The following is a 23,609-nucleotide window of genomic DNA, read 5'->3' as shown; positions in this document are numbered from 1 at the left end:
GCTGACTTCCGCTCCCTGCCCCAGGGGGTAAAATCCAGCCCAGACAATGTGTGGTCTGCATAGTCATATCAGTGTCGCTAACCGACTGGCACAGGCCAGAGCTAACCCACTGGCACAGGCCAGTGCTAACCCACTGGCACAGGCCAGAGCTAACCCGCTGGCACAGGCCAGAGCTAACCCACTGGCACAGGCCAGAGCTAACCCACTGGCACAGGCCAGAGCTAATCCACTGGCATAGGCCAGTGCTAACCCACTGGCACAGGCCAGAGCTAACCCACTGGCACAGACCAGAACTAACCCGCTGGCACAGGCCAGTGCTAACCCACTGGCATAGGCCAGATCTAACCCACTGGCACAGGCCAGAGCTAACCCACTGGCACAGGCCAGAGCTAACCCACTGGCACAGGCCAGAGCTAACCCACTGGCACAGGCCAGAGCTAACCCACTGGCATAGGCCAGAGCTAACCCACTGGCACAGGCCAGAGCTAACCCGCTGGCACAGGCCAGTTCTAACCCACTGGCACAGGCCAGAGCTAATCCGCTGGCACAGGCCAGAGCTAACCCACTGGCACAGGCCAGAGCTAACCCGCTGGCACAGGCCAGTGCTAACCCACTGGCACAGGCCAGAGCTAACCCGCTGGCACAGGCCAGAGCTAACCCACTGGCACAGGCCAGAGCTAATCCACTGGCACAGGCCAGAGCTAACCCACTGGCACAGGCCAGAGCTAACCCACTGGCACAGGCCAGAGCTAACCCACTGGCACAGGCCAGAGCTAACCCACTGGCACAGGCCAGAGCTAACCCACTGGCATAGGCCAGAGCTAACCCACTGGCACAGGCCAGAGCTAACCCACTGGCATAGGCCAGAGCTAACCCACTGGCACAGGCCAGAGCTAACCCACTGGCACAGGCCAGAGCTAACCCACTGGCATAGGCCAGAGCTAATCCACTGGCACAGGCCAGAGCTAATCCACTGGCACAGGCCAGATCTAATCCACTGGCACAGGCCAGAGCTAATCCACTGGCACAGGCCAGAGCTAATCCACTGGCACAGGCCAGAGCTAACCCGCTGGCACAGGCCAGTGCTAACCCGCTGGCACAGGCCAGTGCTAACCCACTGGCACAGGCCAGTGCTAACCCACTGGCACAGGCCAGAGCTAACCCGCTGGCACAGGCCAGTGCTAACCCGCTGGCACAGGCCAGTGCTAACCCACTGGCACAGGCCAGAGCAAATGCGAGGTTATTCACTTTGGAAGAAATAATAGCAAATTGGATTATTATTTAAATGGAAAAAAATTACAACATGCTGCTGTGCAGAGGGACCTGGGGGTCCTTGTGCATGAGTCGCAAAAACTCAGTCTGCAAGTACAACAGGTGATCAGGAAGGCAAATGGGATGTTGGCATTTATCGCGAGGGGGATAGAATATAAAAGCAGAGAAGTCTTGCTGCATCTGTACAAGGCACTGGTGAGGCCGCAACTGGAGTACTGTGTGCAGTATTGGTCCCCTTACTTGCGAAAGGATATGTTGGACTTGGAGGGAGTGCAGAGAAGGTTCACCAGGTTGATACCGGAGATGAGGGGTGTTGATTATGAGGAGAGATTGAGCAGATTAGGTTTGTACTCGTTGGAGTTTAGAAGGCTGAGGGGGGATCCTATAGAGGCATATAAGATAATGAACGGGCTGGATAGGGTAGAAGTGGAGAGATTCTTTCCACTTAGAAAGGAAACCAGAACTAGAGGGCACAGCCTCAAAATAAAGGGGGGTCAGTTTAGGACAGAGTTGAGGAGGAACTTCTTCTCTCAGAGGGTGGTGAATCTCTGGAATTCTCTGCCCACTGAAGTGGTGGAGGCTACCTCGTTGAATATGTTTAAATCACAGATAGATGGATTCCTGATCGGTAGGGGAATTAGGGGTTATGGGGAGCAGGCGGGTAAGTGGAACTGATTCACTTCAGATCAGCCATGATTTTATTGAATGGCGGGGCAGGCTCGAGGGGCTAGATGGCCTACTCCTGCTCCTATTTCTTATGTTCTTATATGGGACAGTGTTTAATGAATGTGTGTCTGGTGTTAGGGGATATGGGACAGTGTTTCATGAGTGTGTGTCTGGTGTTAGGGGATATGGGACAGTGTTTCATGAGTGTGTGTCTGGTGTGACATTGCATTATGGGTTGGTATTTAGTGAGTGCGTGTCTGGTGTGACACTGGGATATGGGTCAGTGTTTGATGAGTGTGTGTCTGGTGTGACATTGCGTTATAGATTGATATTTAGTGAGTGTGTGTCTGGTGTGACACTGGGATATGTGTTGGTGTTTAGTGAGTGTGTCTCTGATGTGACTCTGGACTATGTGTCAGTGTTTTGTGAGAGGGCGTCTGGTGTAACATTGGGATATGTGTCAATGGTTAGTAAGTGTGTGTCTGGTGTGACACTGGGCAGTAGGTCAGTGTTTAGTGAGAGTGGATCTGGTGTGACACTGGGATATGATTCAGTGCTGAGTGAGTGTGTGTCTGGTGTGACACTTGGATATATGTCGGTGTTTAGTGAGTGTGTGTCTGGTGTGACTCTGGGTTGTGGGGCAGTGTTTAGTGAGTGTTTGTGTGGTGTAACACTGGGCTATGTGTCAGTGTATAGTGAGGGTGCGTCTGGTGTGATACTGGGATACGGGACAGTGTTTAGTGATTCTGTCTCTGGTGTGAGAGATGGCATTGAGGCACCTACTGAGTGTGCTGGGTGATCCCAGACGAGTTGAGGGAAGAGGGTCGAAGCTTTCTCACGAAACCCTATAGCTCACTGTGGTTTTATCTTCTTTACAATGCATGGTCTGGAGAGTCATGGAGTTTGTAAAGTTGGCTATCCTACTTATAGGTATAGAGCAAAGGCAGAGACACCGATGTGCCATGGTACCTGACCAGAACGATGGCCCTGCAGAGAAGGAAGAGGTTGGGTCTGTCACTGTTCCGCAGATGCGTAGGTACCAGCTGAGGGTATTCCAATGTCGGTCATCGTACCTGCAGATGTCAGAGCTGCAGTGCCATAGAAGGCTGCATGTGTCCTGGGGAATGGTGGACTACCCGATTCTGCAAGAGCTGGCACCATGTAGAATGGGAGGACACAAACTGCCTGTGGCCCTTAAACTCACAGCCACTCTTAATTTCTATGCGAGTGGCTCACTCCAGGGCTGCACGGGCAACCTGTGAGGCATCTCCCAATCGACCACGCACAAATGGATCCTGGAGGTGACAGATGCCCCATAGGCAGTGGTTCACATGTTTATCAATTTGGACCGGGACCAGACGAGCCAAACCACCAGAGCCAAGGGCTTTGTCACTTTTGCAGACTTGCCCCAGATGCAAGGTTTGTCAAACTGCACCCACGTAGCCCTGCGTGCTTCAGGGTACCACACGGCGCCATTCATGAACCACAAAGGATATTCCTGTCTCAATGTGTAGTTCGTCTATGACCATATGACCATGCAGGTGTGTGCCCGTTTCCTAGGGAGCATCCATGACACTCCCAGCCACCTTTGAGGGAGCGTGGCAGCTGGTGGGATGGCTCCTCAGTGACAGGGGGTACCCACTTAGGAGGTGGCTGTTGACACCAGTGCAGAGGCTCCAAACATCTGCTGGGGCTTGTTATAATGAGGCTCATGCTGCAACACGCATACTCGTCGAGCAGGTGATTGGCCTGCTGAAGATGCAGTTTGGGTGTCTGGACCGGTTGGGGGGAGCGGCTAGGGCAGCCGCTCCCCCCAGCCCCCTGTAATACAGTCCCCAGAGAGGGTCTCCAGCTTCATTGCGGTCTGCTGTGCTCACCACAACTTGGCACTGCAGAGGGGAGACCACCTGGACCTGGAGGAGATGGAGGAATGCTACATCTCCTCGGATGAGGAGGGCGGTGAGGAGGAGGTGGAAGAACCCTGGGCAATGGGCTGACACGCTAGGGGAGGCCTCACAGCATCTCGCTTCGGGGACAAGCAGGGCTAGGGAGCGACTGACTCTCCCACTAACATCTAACCAGTTAGGTAGTGCCAACAATATGCTCCCATGCTGTTGCTAGGCATCATGGGCAGGATGCAGAAGCATTGGCCGGACTCTGCGGGAGAATGATGATGACTTGCATTGAGAACAGTGATGCTGCTCTCATCCTCAGCGATATGTCTGACTCCTGCCTGAGAGAGAGCTTAATGCATCCTGCCATCGAATGGGCTTATCACAGGGATCAGAAACACGGGATGCACAGCGTCAGTTACTACAGGCCCCACTCATGTCCGGGATCATGCTCTTCACATCTTACAGCCGGGGTGGGCAGTATGTCAGCACCTTGACAGCTCCTGGCCTCACAATCACTCGAGAACACTCTGAGACATGACAGAGGAGGGCGAGGGGGTTCATCCTTCCATGGGTGGGCTCTGGGGGGAGGGGAGTAATGCCAGCAGCTGTGTTGCTGGTGTGGGAGGGTCATGGCCCTGCCATTCTCCCACTCCACAGGATCCCGCCGGTTTGGTGGCAGGAACAGACAGGGTGGAAGCTCTGAGTGACCAAAGTGAAACTTCAATATAAGATGGTGATCTATCTGCACGAGTGCCTCATTCACCCAATGCCCACAAAGTGCCAGTGGCTTCTTACTCTTCCTCACCCTCACACTGTGTCTAGGTTTATCCCCAGGATCCACAGCTGAGGTTAAGGCAGTCTGCCGACTTCCTCACCCTTCGGCCTGAGATAATCTTGTCAGGTGTGCCCTTGGGAGTCTGTACCTTGAGGGTCCAGGCGTGCTTTCGGCAGTACAAATGTTTGACTGCTGCCCTCCTTGGTGTCAGGGGCTGGGGGTCGCTCACAGGAATGGGGGTGTCAAATGGGCTGGAGATGTCCAGGGTCCCCTGGCTGGGGGACCTTGGGCTGTACTCCTGCCGGTCCTCTTCCCCTCGGGTTCCCAGGGCCGCTGGGCTCCTCCATGGGATGGAGGGGCAGCTGGAGTGAAATCCAGAGGCGTTGCTGACTTCTCGCACTGTCACTCGCAGATTCCCATCAGTGCCTGCAGTATGGAGTCAAAGCCCGGCACCATGGAGCCATGCCCTCGGGGACGGAGCTCAGACATGCTGCGGACATCTCCTGCCCTGGAGTGCTCGTCCTGCATTGAGGTCTCCTCTGCGGACACCACCCTCGCCTCAGTGAGCCAGCAGCATCTATTCGGAGAGAAGGCGACGGGACTCCTCCAATCGGCCTCGCAGTTTGAGGGGAAACGCTGTCATCCCTTCCTGATGATCACCACTCTGCAGCTCCAGCAGCTGTGGGACAACAGAGCCCAGGGGCTCAGCAGATAGCTGGGCTCCAGCGTCCCTCCAAGTGCTGGCTCCCTGGGACATCCCTGTCTCTGCCTGCTGTAGATCTTCAGCTGCAAGGAGCCCATCAGAGAGTGACCCAGAATCCTGTCTACTTAGTGAAACCACTGAGTTGTGAGTAACTGCACTGTGGGTCCCAGTATCCGCACTGTCCCAGTGTCAGCGTCTGTCCCCAGTGTCCGCACTGTCCCAGTATCAGCGTCTGTCCCCAGTGTCAGTGTCTGTCACAGTTTCTGCACTGTCCCAGTGTCAGCGTCGGCCCCCAGTGTCCGTGTCTGCCCCAGTGTCCACTTCTGCCCCAGTATCCATGTCTGGCCCAGTGTCAGCGTCTGTCCCCAGTGTCTGCTCTGTACCAGTGTCCACTCTGTACCAGTGTCCACGTCTGCCCAAGTGTCCACGTCTGCCCCAGTGCCCACATCTGGCCCAGTGTCTGCGTCTGCCCCCAGTTTCTGCGTCTGTCCCCAATTCTTATCTAGACAGCTATATGACCGGAGTGGGAATGGAGGGATACAAAAGAGTGGTCTAGTTTGGACCAGGGAGCGGCGCGGGCTAATTGTTCCTTGTTTCTCGTTTCAAGGCTTCATTCTATGATCATCTTGCTGGTGCCAGTACAGAGCGAGACTGCGGATAGTTGGGAACCTGTCTCGGGGGCAGGGAATTCATATGGTGTTCATGGAAGTGGAAATGACTAGGGTTGGGAAGCATTTTCCGATCAGGGCCATTGTGATCTCCTGGACTCGTTTCGATCGCCTCAGGGGGTCGGAGAGGAATTTCCCAGATTTTTTTTTTTTTCCCCATATTGGCCCTGGGGTTTTTCACTCTGGGTTTTCGCCTCTCCCTGGGGATCACATGGTCTGGAATAGGGGGGTGGGGGTGAGTTAATAGGTTGTGATGAACAAAGCATCGTAGCTGTGAGGGACAGCTCGGTGGATAGGATATTGGTATGTAGATAGGCTGGAAAATTGGGCGGGGATCCTGGATTCAGGATTCAATCCTGGACCGGGGAGCGGCGCGGGCTTGGAGGGCCGAAGGGCCTGTTCCTGTGCTGTATTGTTCTTTGTTCTTTGTTCTTTGTCGGTATCTGCCCCAGAGGCGGCGTGTACCCCCATTGTCGGCGTCTGCCCCCAGTGTCCGCCTCTGCCCCCAGTGTCCGCCTCTGCCCCCAGTGTCCGCCTCTGCACCCAGTGTCCGCCTCTGCACCCAGTGTCCGCCTCTGCACCCAGTGTCCGCCTCTGCCCCCAGTGTCCGCCTCTGCACCCAGTGTCCGCCTCTGCACCCAGTGTCCGCCTCTGCACCCAGTGTCTGCCTCTGCCCCAGTGTCCGCCTCTGCCCCCAGTGTCCGCCTCTGCCCCCAGTGTCCGCCTCTGCCCCCAGTGTCCGCCTCTGCCCCCAGTGTCCGCCTCTGCCCCCAGTGTCCGCCTCTGCACCCAGTGTCCGCCTCTGCACCCAGTGTCCGCCTCTGCACCCAGTGTCCGCCTCTGCACCCAGTGTCCGCCTCTGCACCCAGTGTCCGCCTCTGCACCCAGTGTCCACCTCTGCACCCAGTGTCCGCCTCTGCACCCAGTGTCCGCCTCTGCACCCAGTGTCTGCCTCTGCCCCAGTGTCCGCCTCTGCACCCAGTGTCTGCCTCTGCCCCAGTGTCCGCCTCTGCCCCAGTGTCAGCGTCTGTCCCCAGTGTCAGCGTCTGTCCCCAGTGTCCGCACTGTCACAGTGTCAGCATCTGTCCCAGTGTCAGCATCTGTCCCAGTGTCAGCATCTGTCCCCAGTGTCAACGTCTGTCCCAGTGTCGGCATCTGCCCCCCAGTGTCAGCGTCTGTCCCAGTGTCAGCGTCTGTCCCAGTGTCAGCGTCTGTCCCCAGTGTCAGCATCTGTCCCCAGTGTCAGCATCTGTCCCCAGTGTCAACGTCTGTCCCAGTGTCAATGTCTACCCCAGTGTCCCCGTCTATCCCACTGTCAGTGTCTACCCCAGCGTCCCCGTCTGTCCCAGTGTCCCCGTCTATCCCCAGTGTCAGCGTCAGTAAAAAGCTTTCCACTCAGAGGTTGTTAGAATCAGGGAGTCACTACCTGAAACACGGGCGGGGGAGCGGTGATGGTGGTGGTGGGGGGAGCGGTGATGGTGGTGGGAGGAGCGGTGGTGGTGGTGGGGGGAGGGGGGGTGGTGGTGGTGGGGGGAGGGGGGGGTGGTGGTGGTGGGGGGAGGGGGGGGGGGTGTAGAGACAGGAACTGCCACAACATCTGGGAAACATTCAGCACTTGAACATTGAGAATTTGAAATGCCATTGATTCGAATGGATTGGGCTTCATTGCAGGCACAAATTCAATGGGCCGAAGGGTCTCTTGCTGTCCTGTAAAAATCTATGATTCTAATTACTTCATAATCCCAGGTGTGACCTATCTCAGAGGTCAAAGGGCAATGTGCTGAGCCAAGACTAAACCAAAGGTCAGATTCACCATCCTGCTAATTGGTCAATAGATCGCCCTTGGTATTGTTCCTGGCCAATCACTGGGCCCTGCGATATCAAAGTGTAAAGAGTTATCAGCAATGTCCTTGGCTCCCGATCCCTGTCCTTGGCTCCCGATCCCTGTCCTTGGCTCCCGATCCCTGTCCTTGGCTCCCGATCCCTGTCAGTGATGCCCAAGCTCTGGGGAGATTAACCAGTACTTACTGCTTCTGGTGGTGAAATTAACCAAGTGGCCAGTGTCCTCGTGGCCACAATCCAATAGCCTGATGACATAAGCAAAATAGGAAGTGGAATCGTCCAGTCCTGTGAATAGACAGGAAGTGTAGCGGCGTTACAGGGGGACAGTCCAACAGTCAAACACAGCTCATATTAGAAGGCATTTCCTTCAATGTACTACACCCATTCCAACCCAGGCTGAAGGTCTGGCCAAACCTCCTCATGTCTGGGGTGTTTTATCAGGATGGCTCTGGGCCTTGGTGACACCCAATAATTGCCTGATTTTGATTAAAGACTCTCAGTTACTCCCAAAGACTTTGCCGACTGCATCGAGCTCTCTCGCTGCACCCAGTGTCTCCCCGACTATAGCTGAAGGAACTGGGGATTTCTGAACCTACCTGTCAGGTTGTAGTCACAGCTACCAGAGACCAGGTGAAAGCCTGTTAGGATTGGCTGGTTAATGTAGAGTCCATAGTACACCTTGTAATTGCTGGTGTCTAAGGTTTTAGACACAGATGGGTTCCACATCAACAACACTGAGCTAAACGTCAACTCCACAATCCGAACATGACGCTGATCCTTGGGAACTTTTTGAGAAAAGAAAGAATTATAATCAAGGTGTCCTGTCCATAATGCACAATCAGGGTCTAGGGTCTATAACATAAAATCAATATCCAGCTTCATAGACTATACTCTGTGTGTAAATGGAACCCCTAATGGGGTGATAAGATTTTTAAACCATTAGATACAGTGGTTAACACTGCTGCCTCACAGCGCTAGGGACCTGGATTCAATTCCCGGCTTGGGTAACTGTCTGTGCGGAGTCTGTACGTTCTCCCCGTGTCTGCGTGGGTTTCCTCCGGGTGCTCTGGTTTCCTCCCACAGTCTAAAAGACGTGCTGGTTAAGTGCATTGGCCATGCTAAATTCTCCCTCCGTGTACCCGAGTAGGCCCCAGAGTGTGGCGACTAGGGGATTTTCACAGTAACTTCATTGCAGTGTTAATGTAAGCCTTACTTGAGACTAATAAATAAACTACTTTATTAAGGCACTGACAGAACTACCAGCATTCAGTTAAATTACTTTTAAAATAGGTTTATAAGCTAACAAGAAGCAATTTACACATGAGATGCAGTAATTGATTCAAACGAGTGATTATTATTGTAAAACACATATTTTGATATTTTGAATGTATTATTATTGATTTTAAGGAATATTGTTCACTTTAGTCAAAAAGGCATCAGGATAAAGTTTCAGATGGAAGGAACACTTAATCATATTTCATGAATAAGGTTTATTCACTGTTCGGCCGAGATGGCCTGGTGCCCAGATGTGGTATCACGAGTTAGTCTGGTTAGACAGTGCCCTTCAAGGGAACACATGAGAATGTTTATTTGAACTCTGGGCTGAGCGTCAAAGCTACTAGCTGGGAGTGAGGTCAGCCAAGAGAGGAGTCAGCATTCGGATTTCACGGACAAATAAATTACCGTTATGCTGAGGAGTGGAATGCAATTGGCCAAAGTGTTTGACAGGCATTATTGTTGATTTGTGTATCCTGAAGATGATTGATTTAAAACTAATGAAAGGCGGGAATGATTGATCAGAAAAATCTCTCATTGATCTGTTTTTGATTGTATATGTTAGATTCATCAGAGAGGTTTTGCTGCTCTATGTCAGAGCTACTTAACCCTTTCATGAACTCCTGGCGGCCATTGGTTTAAATAAAGTTACATCTTTAATACAGAGACACTGGCTTTGTGAGTCTTTTATTGGTTGAAGTTCAGGCAGTGTTATCACCTCGGATACCCCACCAGTAGCACACAATAAGGCTTAAGATAAAGATTGATGTCGGTGGTAGGGTAGATAATGTAATCCTTATTTAAAGATATACTAGAAAAAAATCTAGATTCTGAAACTAATTTAAGAAGTAATTAACACAGGTGAGGAAATGAAAGGGCCTGCCTGGCCAATCTTATTGCATTCTTTAAAGAAGTGACAGTAAATATAGACAAGGGGAGTATTTTGGGATTCCTGAAAGGTCATCAAGAAGGTACCGTGTCATGGTCTAGTGACTAAAGTCAGAAGATGTGGGAAAGGAACAAACGGGCTATAAAACGGTAAAGGGCCGGCACAGTGGCTAGCACTGCTGCCTCACAGCACCAGGGACCCGGGTTCGATTCCCAGCTTGGGTCACTGTCTGTGTGGAGTTTTTATGTTCTCCCCGTGTCTGCGTGGGTTTCCTCCAGTTCATAGAATACTACAGTATATAAGGAGGCCATTCCGCCCATCAAGTCTGTACCACCACCATCCAGGCCCTATTCCCGTAAACCCACACATTTACCTTGCTAGTCCCCCTGACACTAAGGGACAATTTAGCATGGCCAATCAACCTAACCCACACATCTTTGAACTGTGGGAGGAAATAGGAGAACCCAGATGTGACCCACGCAGACACGGGGAGAACGTGCAAACTCCACACAGACAGTGACCCGAGGCCGGAATTGAACCTGGGTCCTGTGCTGTGGTGCTGTGAGGCAGCAGTGATAACCACTGTGCCACCGTGCCGTGTGGATTTCCTCCCACTCCTCAAGGCTGTGCAGTTTAGGTGCATTGGCCATGCTAAATTGCCCCTCAGTGTCCAAAGATGTGTAGGTTAGGTGGATTAGCCAGTGTAAATGTGTTGGGTTACGGGGATAGAGAGCAGGGGTGGACCTGGGTAATATGCTCTTTCAGAGATTTGCCAAATGGCCTCCTTCCGCACTGTAGGGATTCTACGATAAAGAGGGAGCAGAAGTGAGAGATTGGTAAATGGTGCAAAGTGGTATTTCACTATGATCAATGCTGGAACATTTATTGAAACAATTTGGACCTGTGACTCAAAAGCACAATTTTGAAATTTGCCAATGACACCAGTTGTGGTGTGTGGTTAATACAGAGGAGAACTTAGACAAAGTACAGGAAAAAGATCAACAAATATGTAGAATGGGCATGAAATTGGCAAATTACTTTCAGTGTGGGTAAATGTGAAGGAGGAAGAATATGGACTGTACACACTCATTGAAAAATAAGTATCTAAATGGGCTGGAGGACCAGAACACACCAAGGATACAGAAACACAAATGATTAAAGAAGTGATGGAAACGGATAATTCCATAAAGATCCATAAAAACATCCGAGTTAATATCTGGAGGAATAGAATTGAAAAGCTGAGAAACTATGTTCAGGTGGAACTTTGGTTAGATCATGTTTGGTGTATTACGAAAATGAACTGTTCTATTCCCCGTGTTACAAAGAGGGGTGGCACAGTGGTTAGCACTGCTGCCTCACAGCGCCAGGGTCCCGGGTTCAATTCCGACCTCGGGTCACTGTCTGTGTGGAGTCTGCACGTTCTCCCCGTGTCTGCGTGGGTTTCCCCTGGGTGCTCCGGTTTCCCCCCACAGTCAAAAGATGTGCAGGTTAGGTGTTTTGGCCATGTTAAAATTGCCCCTTAGTGTCCCGAGATGTGTAGGTTAGGGGGATTGGTCTTGGTAAATGCATGGGGTTCTGGGTGAAGTGATGGGGGAATGGGCCATACCCATTCGAAGTGATTAAACAGGCTGGGAATTTGTCACTTGGAAAGAGAAAACTGAGGGTTGCTCTGATAGAGTTCATAAGATTATGATGTAGTGAATTTGGAGAAATTGTTTCCAGACTGGAACTACAACTAATAAATACAATAACATTATTGATAAATCTACTGGAGAATTCAAGAAGACCATGGTGTCAGGATTAGATAGAAAAGGAAGAGAGGAGTGTGGAGAATAAACACCATTTGGCTAAATAACCTCTTCCAATGCTGTAAATATTTGTACACAATCTGAGTGCAGGAATAAGTGTTGTCCAGGTTGCCAGCGAGAACTGCTTTGCTCTACTTTGAAAAGTGCAATGGCATCTTTTACATCCATGAGGGGGCAGTTCAGGCCTTTAATTAAAGTCACACAGGAATTGAGCACCTCAGACAGTGCAGCACTCTCTCTGTACTGAACTGAGAGTGTTAGTCTGTCAGGGCCTGAGGAGGAAATTCTGCCATTGACACTCAAACTCACCAATGTTGTAACTGAACCGGAATCCTTTGAACTGGATGCTCTTGTCTGAGTGGAAATGTACATAGACTTGGAAACCAAAGGAAAAAGGAATTCGATAGGTGTGCCCCCGCCTGAGGATACCAGTCAGAGACTCTCGTACCGTCCGGTTGTCCAAATGATTCCTGACTCCAATGTTGACCCAGTCGTGAAGCTCCTCCACATGAAACTCTTCAACTGTGATTTCTACAGCTGGAGAGCACAAATACAGTCAGACACACAATCACAGTCAGACACACAATCACAGTCACAGTCAGACACGCAATCACAGTCACAGTCAGACACACAGTCACAGTCAGACACACAGTCACAGTCAGACACACAGTCACAGTCACAGTCAGACACACAATCACAGTCACAGTCAGACACACAATCACAGTCACAGTCAGACACACAATCGCAGTCACAGTCAGACACACAATCACAGTCACAGTCAGACACACAATCACAGTCACAGTCAGACACACAATCACAGTCACAGTCAGACACACAATCACAGTCACAGTCAGACGCACGAATACAGTCAGACACACAATCAGGCACACAGTCACAGTCCGACACACAGTCACAGTCGCAGTCAGACGCACGAATACAGTCAGACACACAATCACAGTCACAGTCAGACACACAATCACAGTCACAGTTAGACACACAGTCAGTTAGACACATAGTCACAGTTAGACACACAGTCAGAAACTCGCAAACACAATCGCAAACACAATCACTATTGCAAATGTAATCACAATTATAAACACAATCACGGCTGAGAGAGTATTTGAAATGTTGTCAGAAACATTTCAATCCTGGTTACATATCAATACGTTTCTCTCCAGAGAGAGCCTTAGTTGTGGGAGGCTGAAGTCTGACTGAGCCAGTGTAGCCGAGGTGCATTGGCCATGCTAAATTCTCCCTCTGTACCCGAACAGGCGCCGGAGTGTGGCAACTAGGTGATTTTCACAGTAACTTCATTGCAGTGTTAAGATAAGACTACTTGTGTGTAATAAATAAACTTTAAACTTTAGCTGTCAGAGGATGCAACCCCAGCTTCATGTTTAGGCTGGAGGTGTGATGGTGATATAAATACTGCAGGGGGCAGCAAACCTCAGCTGTGGGGAACTTTGACCCCTATGCGGTTTAACACATTGACCGTCTTGGGCCCCTGTCTGACCAATTATCACCTCTCGCTGTCCGGATCTCTATCCTCCTGCCTTCTCCACACTAACTCTCTGCTGCACTAACTTTCCCTTTTTGGATACCACTCCACCCGAGGTTTTTCTCCACAACAGCTGTAAGAAGGAAAGTACTTTTTAAAATGTATTCATGGAATGTGGGCGTCCGTGATTGCACTCGAGAAGGAGATGGTGAGCTGCAGTCTTGAACTCGCTGCAGTCCCTGTGGTGTAGGTACACCCACAGTGCTGTTAGGGAGGGAATTCCAGGATTTTAACCCAGTGAGATTGAAGGAACGGTGATATATTTCCAAGTCAGGATGGTGAGTGACATGGAAGGGAACATCCAGGTGGTGGAGTTTCCAGGTATCTGCTGCCCTTCTCCTTCTAGATGGTAGTGATCTTGGGTTTGGAAGGTGCTGCCTTAAGGAGCCTTGGTGAGTTCCTGCTGTGCATTTTGTAGATGGTACACAGGGCCGGCACCGTTCATCAGTAGTGAAGAGAGTGAATGTGTGTGAATGTGGTGCCAATCAAGCGAGTTCCCTGTCCTGGACGGTGTCAAGCTTCTTGTGTGTTGTTGGAGCTGCACTCATCCAGGCAAGTGGGGAGTATTCCATCACACTCCTGACTTGTGCCTTGTAGATGGTGGACAGGCTTTGGGCAGTCGGGAGGTGAGTTACTTGCCGCACTATTCCCAGCCTCTGACCTGCTCTGGTAGCCACAGTATTTATATGGCTGGTCCGGATTAGTTTCTGGTCAATGGTAACCCTCAGGATGTTGATAGTGGCGGATTCAGCGATGGAAATGCCATTGAATGTCAAGGGGCAATGGTTAGATTTGCTCTTGTTGGAGATGGTCAGTGCCAAGCACTTGTGTGGTGTGAATGTTATTTGCCACTTGTCAACCCAAGCCTGGATATTGTCCAGATCTTGCTGTATTTGGACATGAACTGCTTCAGTATCTGAGGAGTCGCAGATGGTGCTGAACATAGTGCAGTCATCAGCGAACATCCCCACTTCTGACCCGATGATGGAGGGAAGGTCATTGATGAAGCAGCTGAAGATGGCTGGGCCTACTTCTCAGGTGGCTTATTTGGCTCGTTAATCACTGGACTGATTTCCCTTTCTGTTCTGAGTTTTGCTGGAATTCAGCGTCAGGATGGACAGCCTCAAGGAAATAGTCACGTCTGACCTCTGAACCTAGATCAAGCTTACTGACTGCAGAGCTGCCAGGTCCTATCCTCAGTGCGCGCGCACACACACACGTGCACACACACACACGTGCACACACACACACGTGCACACACACACACACGCGCACACACACGTGCACACACACGCACACACACACACGCACACGCACACACATGCACACACACACGCACACGCACACACACACGCACACACACGCACACACACACACAAATGCACGTGCACACACACACACGTGCACACACACACGCACACGTGCACACACACACACGCATGCACATGCACACACACACACGTGCACACACACTCGCACACACACACACGCATGCACGTGCACACACACACACGCATGCACGTGCACACACACACACACGCACGCACACACATGCATGCACGTGCACACACACACACGTGCACACACACACACGCACACACACGCACACACACACGCACACACACGCACACACACACGCACGCACGCACACACATACATGCACACACGTGCACACATTCAGAACAGGAATGGCAATGCTAGTTGACTCCCCCTCACCCACCCCAGCCCCCACATCCCATCTTTAACAAAGTAAAATATTCTGGCACCTTCCCTGGAGCAATTATCAAAGAAAATGTCACAGATTCACAGACAGAGCTATTATTACAGGTGGCTAAAAGCTTGCGCAAAGTGGCAGGAAAGTCTTACAGGAGGAAGGTGCGGTAGAGAGAGGTGGAGAGGTTTAGGAAGGAGCTTATACAGCCTGGCAGCTGGAGGCACGGCTGCTGCTGCACACTGTCTGACTGAGGACTATCTTGCGCACGCCATTCTTTAGCAAGCGTGTTTTAGACTCTGTCATTTTCTATTGGTGTGACACAAGGTCGAAAGGCCTGGTGGGATTCTAGCTGTTTTAATCAGCATTCCTGAGATGACAGCCTTCAAACTCCTAGGGAGAATATTCCAGAAGGTTGTAGATGCCAGACGGCAGATTGTTGCAGAAGACCACAACTGAGGCTAAGATATAGAGACAGTCAAACTGTGTGTTGTTTCGAAAAGAGGCCATGGCCAATGCCAGGCCGAACCCTGCAGGAATGTCCATTACCAGAGACAGGGACAATGCAATTCAATCACATCTCCACCACAAGGATGCCTCCCATAATGCTGGAGTTGTCAGTAAATGGCCACCCGTTAAAAATGTATGTGAATATGGGGGCTGCTATCAGGGAGCAGACGTCCGATCACCTCCGGGTTGGTATTGAGCTCCTGAGCTTAGAAAACACAAATGTCAGGCTGGCCATCTACACGGGGGAACCATTACAAATAAAGGCCACCACGACAACCCTAATGACTTACAGGCAGCTCAACTTCCACTCATCATTGTATGGGGACAAGGACCTAGCCTTATGGGGAGAGATTGGCTCCAGCACATCAGACTGAACTGGCTGGAGATCTTTAGGCTGGGTGCGGGGGGAATGTATGAAGTTGTCAGTAAGTACCCTGAACTTTCTAGGAAGGGCTTGGAAAAATAATGGGAGCCAGAGCTAAGATCTATGTCGACCCAATGCTACGCCTAAGTATTTTAGAGCGAGACAAGTTCCATGCTCCCGATTGGAAAAAGTAGAGTCAGAACTGGAACGGCTGGAAAAGCTGGGCATGAGTACAGTTCGCAGAGCGGCTGCACCTGTTGTCCCTGTCCTCAAGCCAGATAAGTGGGTTTGACTTTTTGGAGACTATAAGCTTACTGTCAATAGGGTTTCTAAACATCACAGATACCCCATGCCCGGATTGAAGATCTGTACATCGGGTTAACTGGTGGCCAAGCATTTCCTAAGTTGGACATGAGCTGTGCATATCTCCAACTTGAATTAGATGAGCCTTCCCAAAAGTATGTGACAATTAATATGCAAAAAAGCTTAAATGAGTACATTCACCTGTCCTTTGGGGTCGCATCCGCACGTGCCATTTTTCAATGGGTCATGGAGAATATGCTCCAAGTTTTTTTTAAAGTCCAAGTCTTTTATGGACACAGGAACTTTGGAACGTGAACACTTAGCAAACCTGGAGGCGATCTTACGGTTGTTCTTGGGGGTCAGAACCAGTGTTGGTGGCTTTATGGCGCTCCCTTCAGAAGTGAAGATCTCCAATCCACTTCACACCCCTGATCTGGTGCTGCCTCCAATCGACCCCAGGCTCCATGCGGGGGAAAAGCCCCCCCCTTCCCCCCAGTCTGACCTGTACACTGTAGCTGCTGACCGGCACTTAGAGCACACTGTAAATGAAGGTGATGGTGGTGGTAGACTGGTCTCGGTAAGATTATTACAATGTCCTATCCTTGAACTCCTGGGTGGATGCAAAGCGAGGGGTTGAAGTGAGTGGTGTTGGTTAAGGGGAAGCTAGACAGCTGTATGAGGGAGAAGAGAACAGAGGGTTATGATGATAAATGTAGATGAGCAAAAAAGTGAAGCATAAACACTAACATGGAGTGGTTGGGCCAAATGGCCTGCTTCTGTGCCCCATATCCTATGGAATCATATGAATCACGAGCTTGGATCCAGTAGGCCTCTGTAATGTCAATCTGATAGAACCAGCCTCGTGACATAACCAAGCCCGTAACATAACCAGCCCGTAACATAACCAAGCCCGTAACAACTGTGGACTGAGAAAGTATGGCTACAACAATGATTTAACAACAATAATGGCAATAGTGGCTTTAAAATGGCTATTCTGACTGAGAGCTAAGCATGCTGGGAATTTTGGTCAACTTACAGATTAAAACCAGTTGCAGGTCGTAAAGAGGCTCTGGTCTGGGAGCTGTGATCTGAAGCTTCCTGTGTTGGTCAGATCAGGGAAGTTGTTTACATTAACTGATGTGGAGATGCCGGCGTTGGACTGGGGTAAACACAGTAAGAAGTTTAACAACACCAGGTTAAAGTCCAACAGGTTTATTTGGTAGCAAAAGCCACACAAGCTTTCGAGGCTCTAAGCCCCTTCTTCAGGTGAGTGGGAATTCTGTTCACAAACAGAACTTATAAAGACACAGACTCAATTTACATGAATAATGGTTGGAATGCGAATACTTACAACTAATCCAGTCTTTAAGAAACAAAACAATGGGAGTGGAGAGAGCATCAAGACAGGCTAAAAAGATGTGTATTGTCTCCAGACAAGACAGCCAGTGAAACTCTGCAGGTCCACGCAACTGTGGGAGTTACAAATAGTGTGACATGAACCCAATATCCCGGTTGAGGTCGTCCTTGTGTGTGCGGAACTTGGCTATCAGTTTCTGCTCAGCGACTCTGCGCTGTCGTGTGTCGCGAAGGCCGCCTTGGAGAACGCTTACCCGAATATCAGAGGCCGAATGCCCGTGACCGCTGAAGTGCTCCCCAACAGGAAGAGAACAGTCTTGCCTGGTGATTGTCGAGCGGTGTTCATTCATCCGTTGACCTCTGCAAGACGTGCCGGATCATCGACACAGATGCCATCATCTCACGTGAGAACACCATCCACCAGGTACACGGTACATACTCTTGCAACTCGGCCAACGTTGTCTACCTGATACGCTGCAAGAAAGGATGTCCTGAGGCATGGTACATTGGGGAAACTATGCAGACGCTGCGACAACGGATGAATGAACACCGCTCGACAATCACCAGGCAAGACTGTTCTCTTCCTGTTGGGGAGCACTTCAGCGGTCACGGGCATTCGGCCTCTGATATTCGGGTAAGCGTTCTCCAAGGCGGCCTTCGCGACACACGACAGCGCAGAGTCGCTGAGCAGAAACTGATAGCCAAGTTCCGCACACACAAGGACGGCCTCAACCGGGATATTGGGTTCATGTCACACTATTTGTAACTCCCACAGTTGCGTGGACCTGCAGAGTTTCACTGGCTGTCTTGTCTGGAGACAATACACATCTTTTTAGCCTGTCTTGATGCTCTCTCCACTCCCATTGTTTTGTTTCTTAAAGACTGGATTAGTTGTAAGTATTCGCATTCCAACCATTATTCATGTAAATTGAGTCTGTGTCTTTATAAGTTCTGTTTGTGAACAGAATTCCCACTCACCTGAAGAAGGGGCTTAGAGCCTCGAAAGCTTGTGTGGCTTTTGCTACCAAATAAACCTGTTGGACTTTAACCTGGTGTTGTTAAACTTCTTACTACATTAACTGAGACAGTGTGGCTCCAATTTATGGCTGCTATGTATGGGACATGTAAAATGAATTAAGTATCATGGCGTCATTCAAAAATAATTTCATTAGATGTTCGAGCCATGTGATAGTTTCTGGTTATACAATTGGCTGGATGATAGAGAATCTTCCAGAAGCAAGTGGAGAATTGTGGATAAAAGACATGCGAGTTCTTTGTTTGGCAGTGAACGTGAAGAGAACAATCATCGCAATAAAGCTTGTACCCTGAAGAATGCTTCAGAGAGAAGGAGGTAGATTCTACATCGAGGATATTTCTGGGCCAAGGCTTTCCTAAACTCGGTCATATCTATTTTCAGTTAAATAGTTAAAGTTGCTGTTCAGTTAGTGTTAAAGTGCAGTTGAAGAGTTAAAGTTTAGTTGATGTTCAGTTAAAGATCAGTAAAGAGTTAATAAGTTGCAACTGTTTATGTTTGAGTTGATACTCGAAGTGTTAAATAAAGAAATAATTGAATTACTGTCCTTGTTTGTCTCATTAAACTGGAATGCTTTAAATTGAAGCTGTATGACAGAATGGCACCCCGTAACATAACCAACTCCATAACATAATCCCAACAAAACAATAAGTCTGCAAGATGGCCGGAGATTGAAAATCAGCAGTTTTTGACAATCCAAAAATTCCGAAATCCAAAAAGAGATTCAAGGGAACTTCTTTGAAGGGTAATTACGCCAGTAAACTCATTCTAGATAGTGGGCTTGGAGTCCATGGGGATAAAACTGTCCTTAGGTAGAGACACAAAGTAGGTGATACTGTATTGACTATCTTTTATTTGTTAAGCTTCACACTCAGTGACTTTATGGAACCCAGTGATCTCGAGGCTAATGGGCAGTGAATGTAAATCCATTGCTTTCGTTTCCTCGGCCACACCCAATTTCAACCTCGTCTACCTGGACGGATTTTAACGCAAACCGGATCAGTTCCTGGTGTGCTCCTGAAGGGAGGAGTGTATAATTTTCAGGATGTGGGGTTTGACTCACCCTGTGTTGTAACTGCACCAGAAACCAGAGACATTGGTGCAAGCCATTCCAGAAGACACTCTGGGGCGAATCACACAGGAAAGGCAGAGATCCTTTATCCCATTGTACCTATGATTGCTCTTTGAAAGAACGGTTACATTAGCCCCGTTTCCCCTGCTATTCCCCAATAGACCTGCAGAATCTCCTTTCAGTTATGTTACGGGGTGGGTTATTCCCCAATAGACTTGCATATTCTCCTTTCGAATTATAGGAATGTTTCTGTTGAATCTGTGTCTCAGCGATGTATTGCAGATCACAACTTGCTCCATATCTCCATTCTGCTTCTTTTACAAAACCTTAAACCAGGGGCCTCTGGTTATCCACCATTCTGTGGAGATGCCGGCGTTGGACTGGGGTGAACACAGTAAGAAGTCTCACAACACCAGGTTAAAGTCCAACAGGTTTACTTGGTAGCAAAATCCACTAGCGCTCCGAAAGCTACTGGATTTTGCTCCCAAATAAACCTGTTGGACTTTAACCTGGTGTTGTGAGACTTCTTACTGTATCCACCATTCACCAGCACAAACCACTTCTCCTCATTTACTGGGTCAAAATGCTCCAATAAATCTCTTCACCCTTTCTGTGGCCGAATGAGGACGATTCCTTAGTCTTTGCAACTTGTCATCTCTGGCAGCCTGATGAAACCTCGCCGCACTGAGGGAGGGATTTTCCAGCCGCAGTCGCTCCAAGACCAAAATTGCACACACACAGTGACCCAAGCAGGGAATTGAACTCAGGTCCCTGGTGCTGAGAGGCAGCAGTGCTAACCACTGTGTCACCCATAGAGTCAACATTGACTGTCTTACTGGGTAAGACGTTTAACAACACCAGGTTAAAGTCCAACAGGTTTATTTGGTAGCAAAAGCCACACAAGCTTTCGAAGCTCTAAGCCCCTTCTTCAGGTGAGTCACCTGAAGAAGGGGCTTAGAGCTTCGAAAGCTTGTGTGGCTTTTGCTACCAAATAAACCTGTTGGACTTTAACCTGGTGTTGTTAAACTTCTTACTGTGTTTACCCCAGTCCAACGCCGGCATCTCCACATCATGTCTTACTGGGCCCATGGCTTCTATTTATAAAGTCCATTTAACGGCATGTGAATGTGCTGATCTTTGGCAAATGTGAGGGTGAGAACAGGAGCAAGTATAACATTTCACTCACTAGCTCCACCTGGAGGTTCCAGCTGCACACTCACCATCAACACTGATGTTTCTGGTCAACTTGAGGAACCAGTAGACATCCTGATTGGCTGGGTAGAACTTTGGGTAGTTGGGGCTCTGGATAAGTGCTGAGTAGTACGAACACTGAGTATCAGGAAGACACAGGGGCCCTGAGAGCGAGAGAAAGCACAGTTAGCTGAGACAGGGCACTCCAATGACAGCAAGATTGATTTTGCAGACAGTATCCGGAGAGAGACTCAGAATGGGAAAGCAAAAATATAAGAGTTAAAAGGAACAAGGAAAAGGCTTGGTGGGAGGCCAGATCAGAGCTGAGCTCGCAAATACTGAACCAAGTCAAGTTCCCAGTGATGGGACTGGCCAATGTCATGGAACTCACCCCGGGTCATGGATATTACATACGAACAGATGGAGGCCATTCAGCCCCTTCAGACTGTTCTTCCATTCAGTGAGATCACGACTGACCTGTATGCTAACTCTATCCAATTGTCTTTGTTCTGTAACCTTTCATACATTTGTAATAATTCTTGTTCACAGCTTAGGGAAAAACAACAACACATTTATTTACAAGTAAAGGCTGTACAGAGACTTGCAGCCTCATGGCTGCAGCCAGCTCCCGAGAAGGTTCTAGAACAGAAACCCCTGCTTACCCCAACCTGCTCCCCGATTGGTTCCTCAAGTCATGTGACACTTACTTTGCAGACTGATCCTTAAAGAGTCACTACAACATTGATAATTAATCGCAGGTTTAAGGTGATGAACTGAGGTTTCCCTGACTGATTTTTGTGGGAGACTGTTCCACTCTTTTGCTAACTTCTCTCTGATTCGTTGGGCTCTGATTTAAGTTTATTTTCCTTGTTTTGCACTTCCCCACTAATCAGAAAAATGTTTCCCTTTATTTATCCTCTCAACTCCTTTCATCTTTCTTAAAAGTTCAATCAATTGTTGTTTCTGTAATCGTCCCTCATAAATCTAACCCCCAGAGTCCTGCTAACATTCTGGTGAAGTTGCGGTGCAATCCTTTAAGGACAGTGCTAACCACTGTGGGCGGCACCGTGGCACAGCGGTTAGCACTGCTGCCTCACATCGCCAGGGACCCGGGTTCAATTCCCGGCTTGGGTCTCTGTCTGTGTGGAGTCTACACATTCTTCTCGTGTCTGCGTGGGTTTCCTCCGGGTGCTCCGGTTTCCTCCCACGGTCCAGAAGACCAGTCACAGTGCAGCACTCTATCAGTTATAGCTGTTAGCCTGAATCGTCTGCTCAAACCTCTGGACTGGGGTGTGCACTCACAAACCTCTGGCTGAGAAGGGAGAGTGTTCCCACTGAGCAAACACTGGCCCCTTTTGGGAGCTGGTGGGTTGTTGTGAACACAGAGCAGTGACCCTCTCACTGTAGAGATTCCAAGCTGCCATCCTCCTCTCCACAACAACTCAACAGCGGGAATTCCGATGGGAAATCCATGTTCTCTGTCCTAAATTGAACCGGTTAAATTACAGATTATAAGAAGCAGCAACGGTCCCACTAGAACCACCAAGTCCCAACGACACAGGCTGATCCACAGGCAAGATGACACTCTTTTACACCCACAGCTAACACAATGGATTGTACAAGTCCAGGTTTGCCCATTTCCACAGGGTTAACCCTCGCAGTGCCGTTGAGCTGTGTGCCCTTACCTGTGCAGTTCGGAGCGCCTGTAGTTCCATGGTGATCTTGGTCACAAAGCTCTCCATTCTCACACCGACTACTTTTCACATCTGTGAAGGGTAGCAGAGGATTAGGAATGGCAGGAGACTCTGTTGTTCACGACTGAAATCCGATCAGCGAGGAACCTCAGACAAGCCTCTCTGCTATCCCCCATCGAGTGGTTAGGGACTGGCATCAGGCTATGGAGTCAGGTACCCATAGCTTCCACACAGAAGAAAAACATTGCCACATCTTCCATCGTGGTGCTGGCAGTGTGAAGGACAGAGAGTGGGAGAATGGGACAAAGACTAAATAGGAATTGGACGCACTGTAAGCAGGGGTGGTATTTCTCTTCTCATTGTCCCAGTGGGGTTCTTCATGATCTGCTCTTACAGATACCGCTGGAGGCAAGCCACTGGTAAAGCTGACCTTTCATTGAACACTATCGCTAGCTCTTTGCTGATTGGCAGTGCCACTGGGGAGGTGGGGCTACACCTGAGGCCGAGGAGTGATGATGGGAGGGGGGATTGTGGGGTCGGGGTTCATGGGTCAGCAGCAAGGGCAGGGGTTGGTTCTCAGTGGACCTGCTGGGATGGGAGCCTGGCTGGGAAACACGAGGTTTGTTTTCTGGGTTTCCTGCATGGTGAGTCCCGACTGGGTTAACCCAGGGGCTGTGAGATGTCTCTATCACATTAATCACCCACTGCAGGCCCTCAACTGGCAATGCAGTGGGAAGAGCATCCACGGGTCTTCCTGCCCTGGACGTAATTGGGGTGAAGGTAGGAAGGTAGCAGAATGCCAACCTACCACCCTCTGCCTGATGAACTAATTCCCACCTCACCAAACTCACTACAGGGAGGGCACTAAATCATTAATTCCCACCATGGGGCTGGGTTTGGTGGGGCTGAGGGGGGTCTCAATCACCATTGGTTCCCTGGGGAATGCCTGATGGTACCTAATGCCCGTCAGGTGTGATAGTGTCCACCCTCAAGCCCTCACTGTCACTGAGCTCCCTGTCAGCTG

At 49.8% G+C, this 23,609-nt stretch overlaps 1 protein-coding gene across 4 annotated transcripts in view; it reads right to left on the bottom strand.

Annotated features, from left to right (window-relative positions):
* Positions 1-23,609, bottom strand: part of LOC144511928 (uncharacterized) — a 48,078-nt gene that overhangs the window by 20,267 nt on the left and 4,202 nt on the right. Inside the window, exons 2-6 of one of the 4 annotated variants that reach the window (XM_078242395.1) lie at positions 22,577-22,657; positions 20,921-21,055; positions 12,103-12,330; positions 8,418-8,606; positions 8,008-8,106 (exon numbers count right to left, since the gene is read on the bottom strand). In XM_078242395.1, coding sequence (XP_078098521.1) covers positions 8,008-8,106; positions 8,418-8,606; positions 12,103-12,330; positions 20,921-21,055; positions 22,577-22,657 — 732 coding nt within the window. The remainder of the gene's footprint in view (positions 1-8,007; positions 8,107-8,417; positions 8,607-12,102; positions 12,331-20,920; positions 21,056-22,576; positions 22,658-23,609) is intronic. The other 3 variants (XM_078242397.1, XM_078242396.1, XM_078242398.1) reach the window with 3 other exon arrangements.

This window comes from Mustelus asterias, chromosome 25 (assembly GCF_964213995.1).
Source record: "Mustelus asterias chromosome 25, sMusAst1.hap1.1, whole genome shotgun sequence".
In the NCBI taxonomy this organism is placed as follows: domain Eukaryota; kingdom Metazoa; phylum Chordata; class Chondrichthyes; order Carcharhiniformes; family Triakidae; genus Mustelus; species Mustelus asterias.
This window is presented reverse-complemented; position numbering and strand designations above follow the sequence as displayed.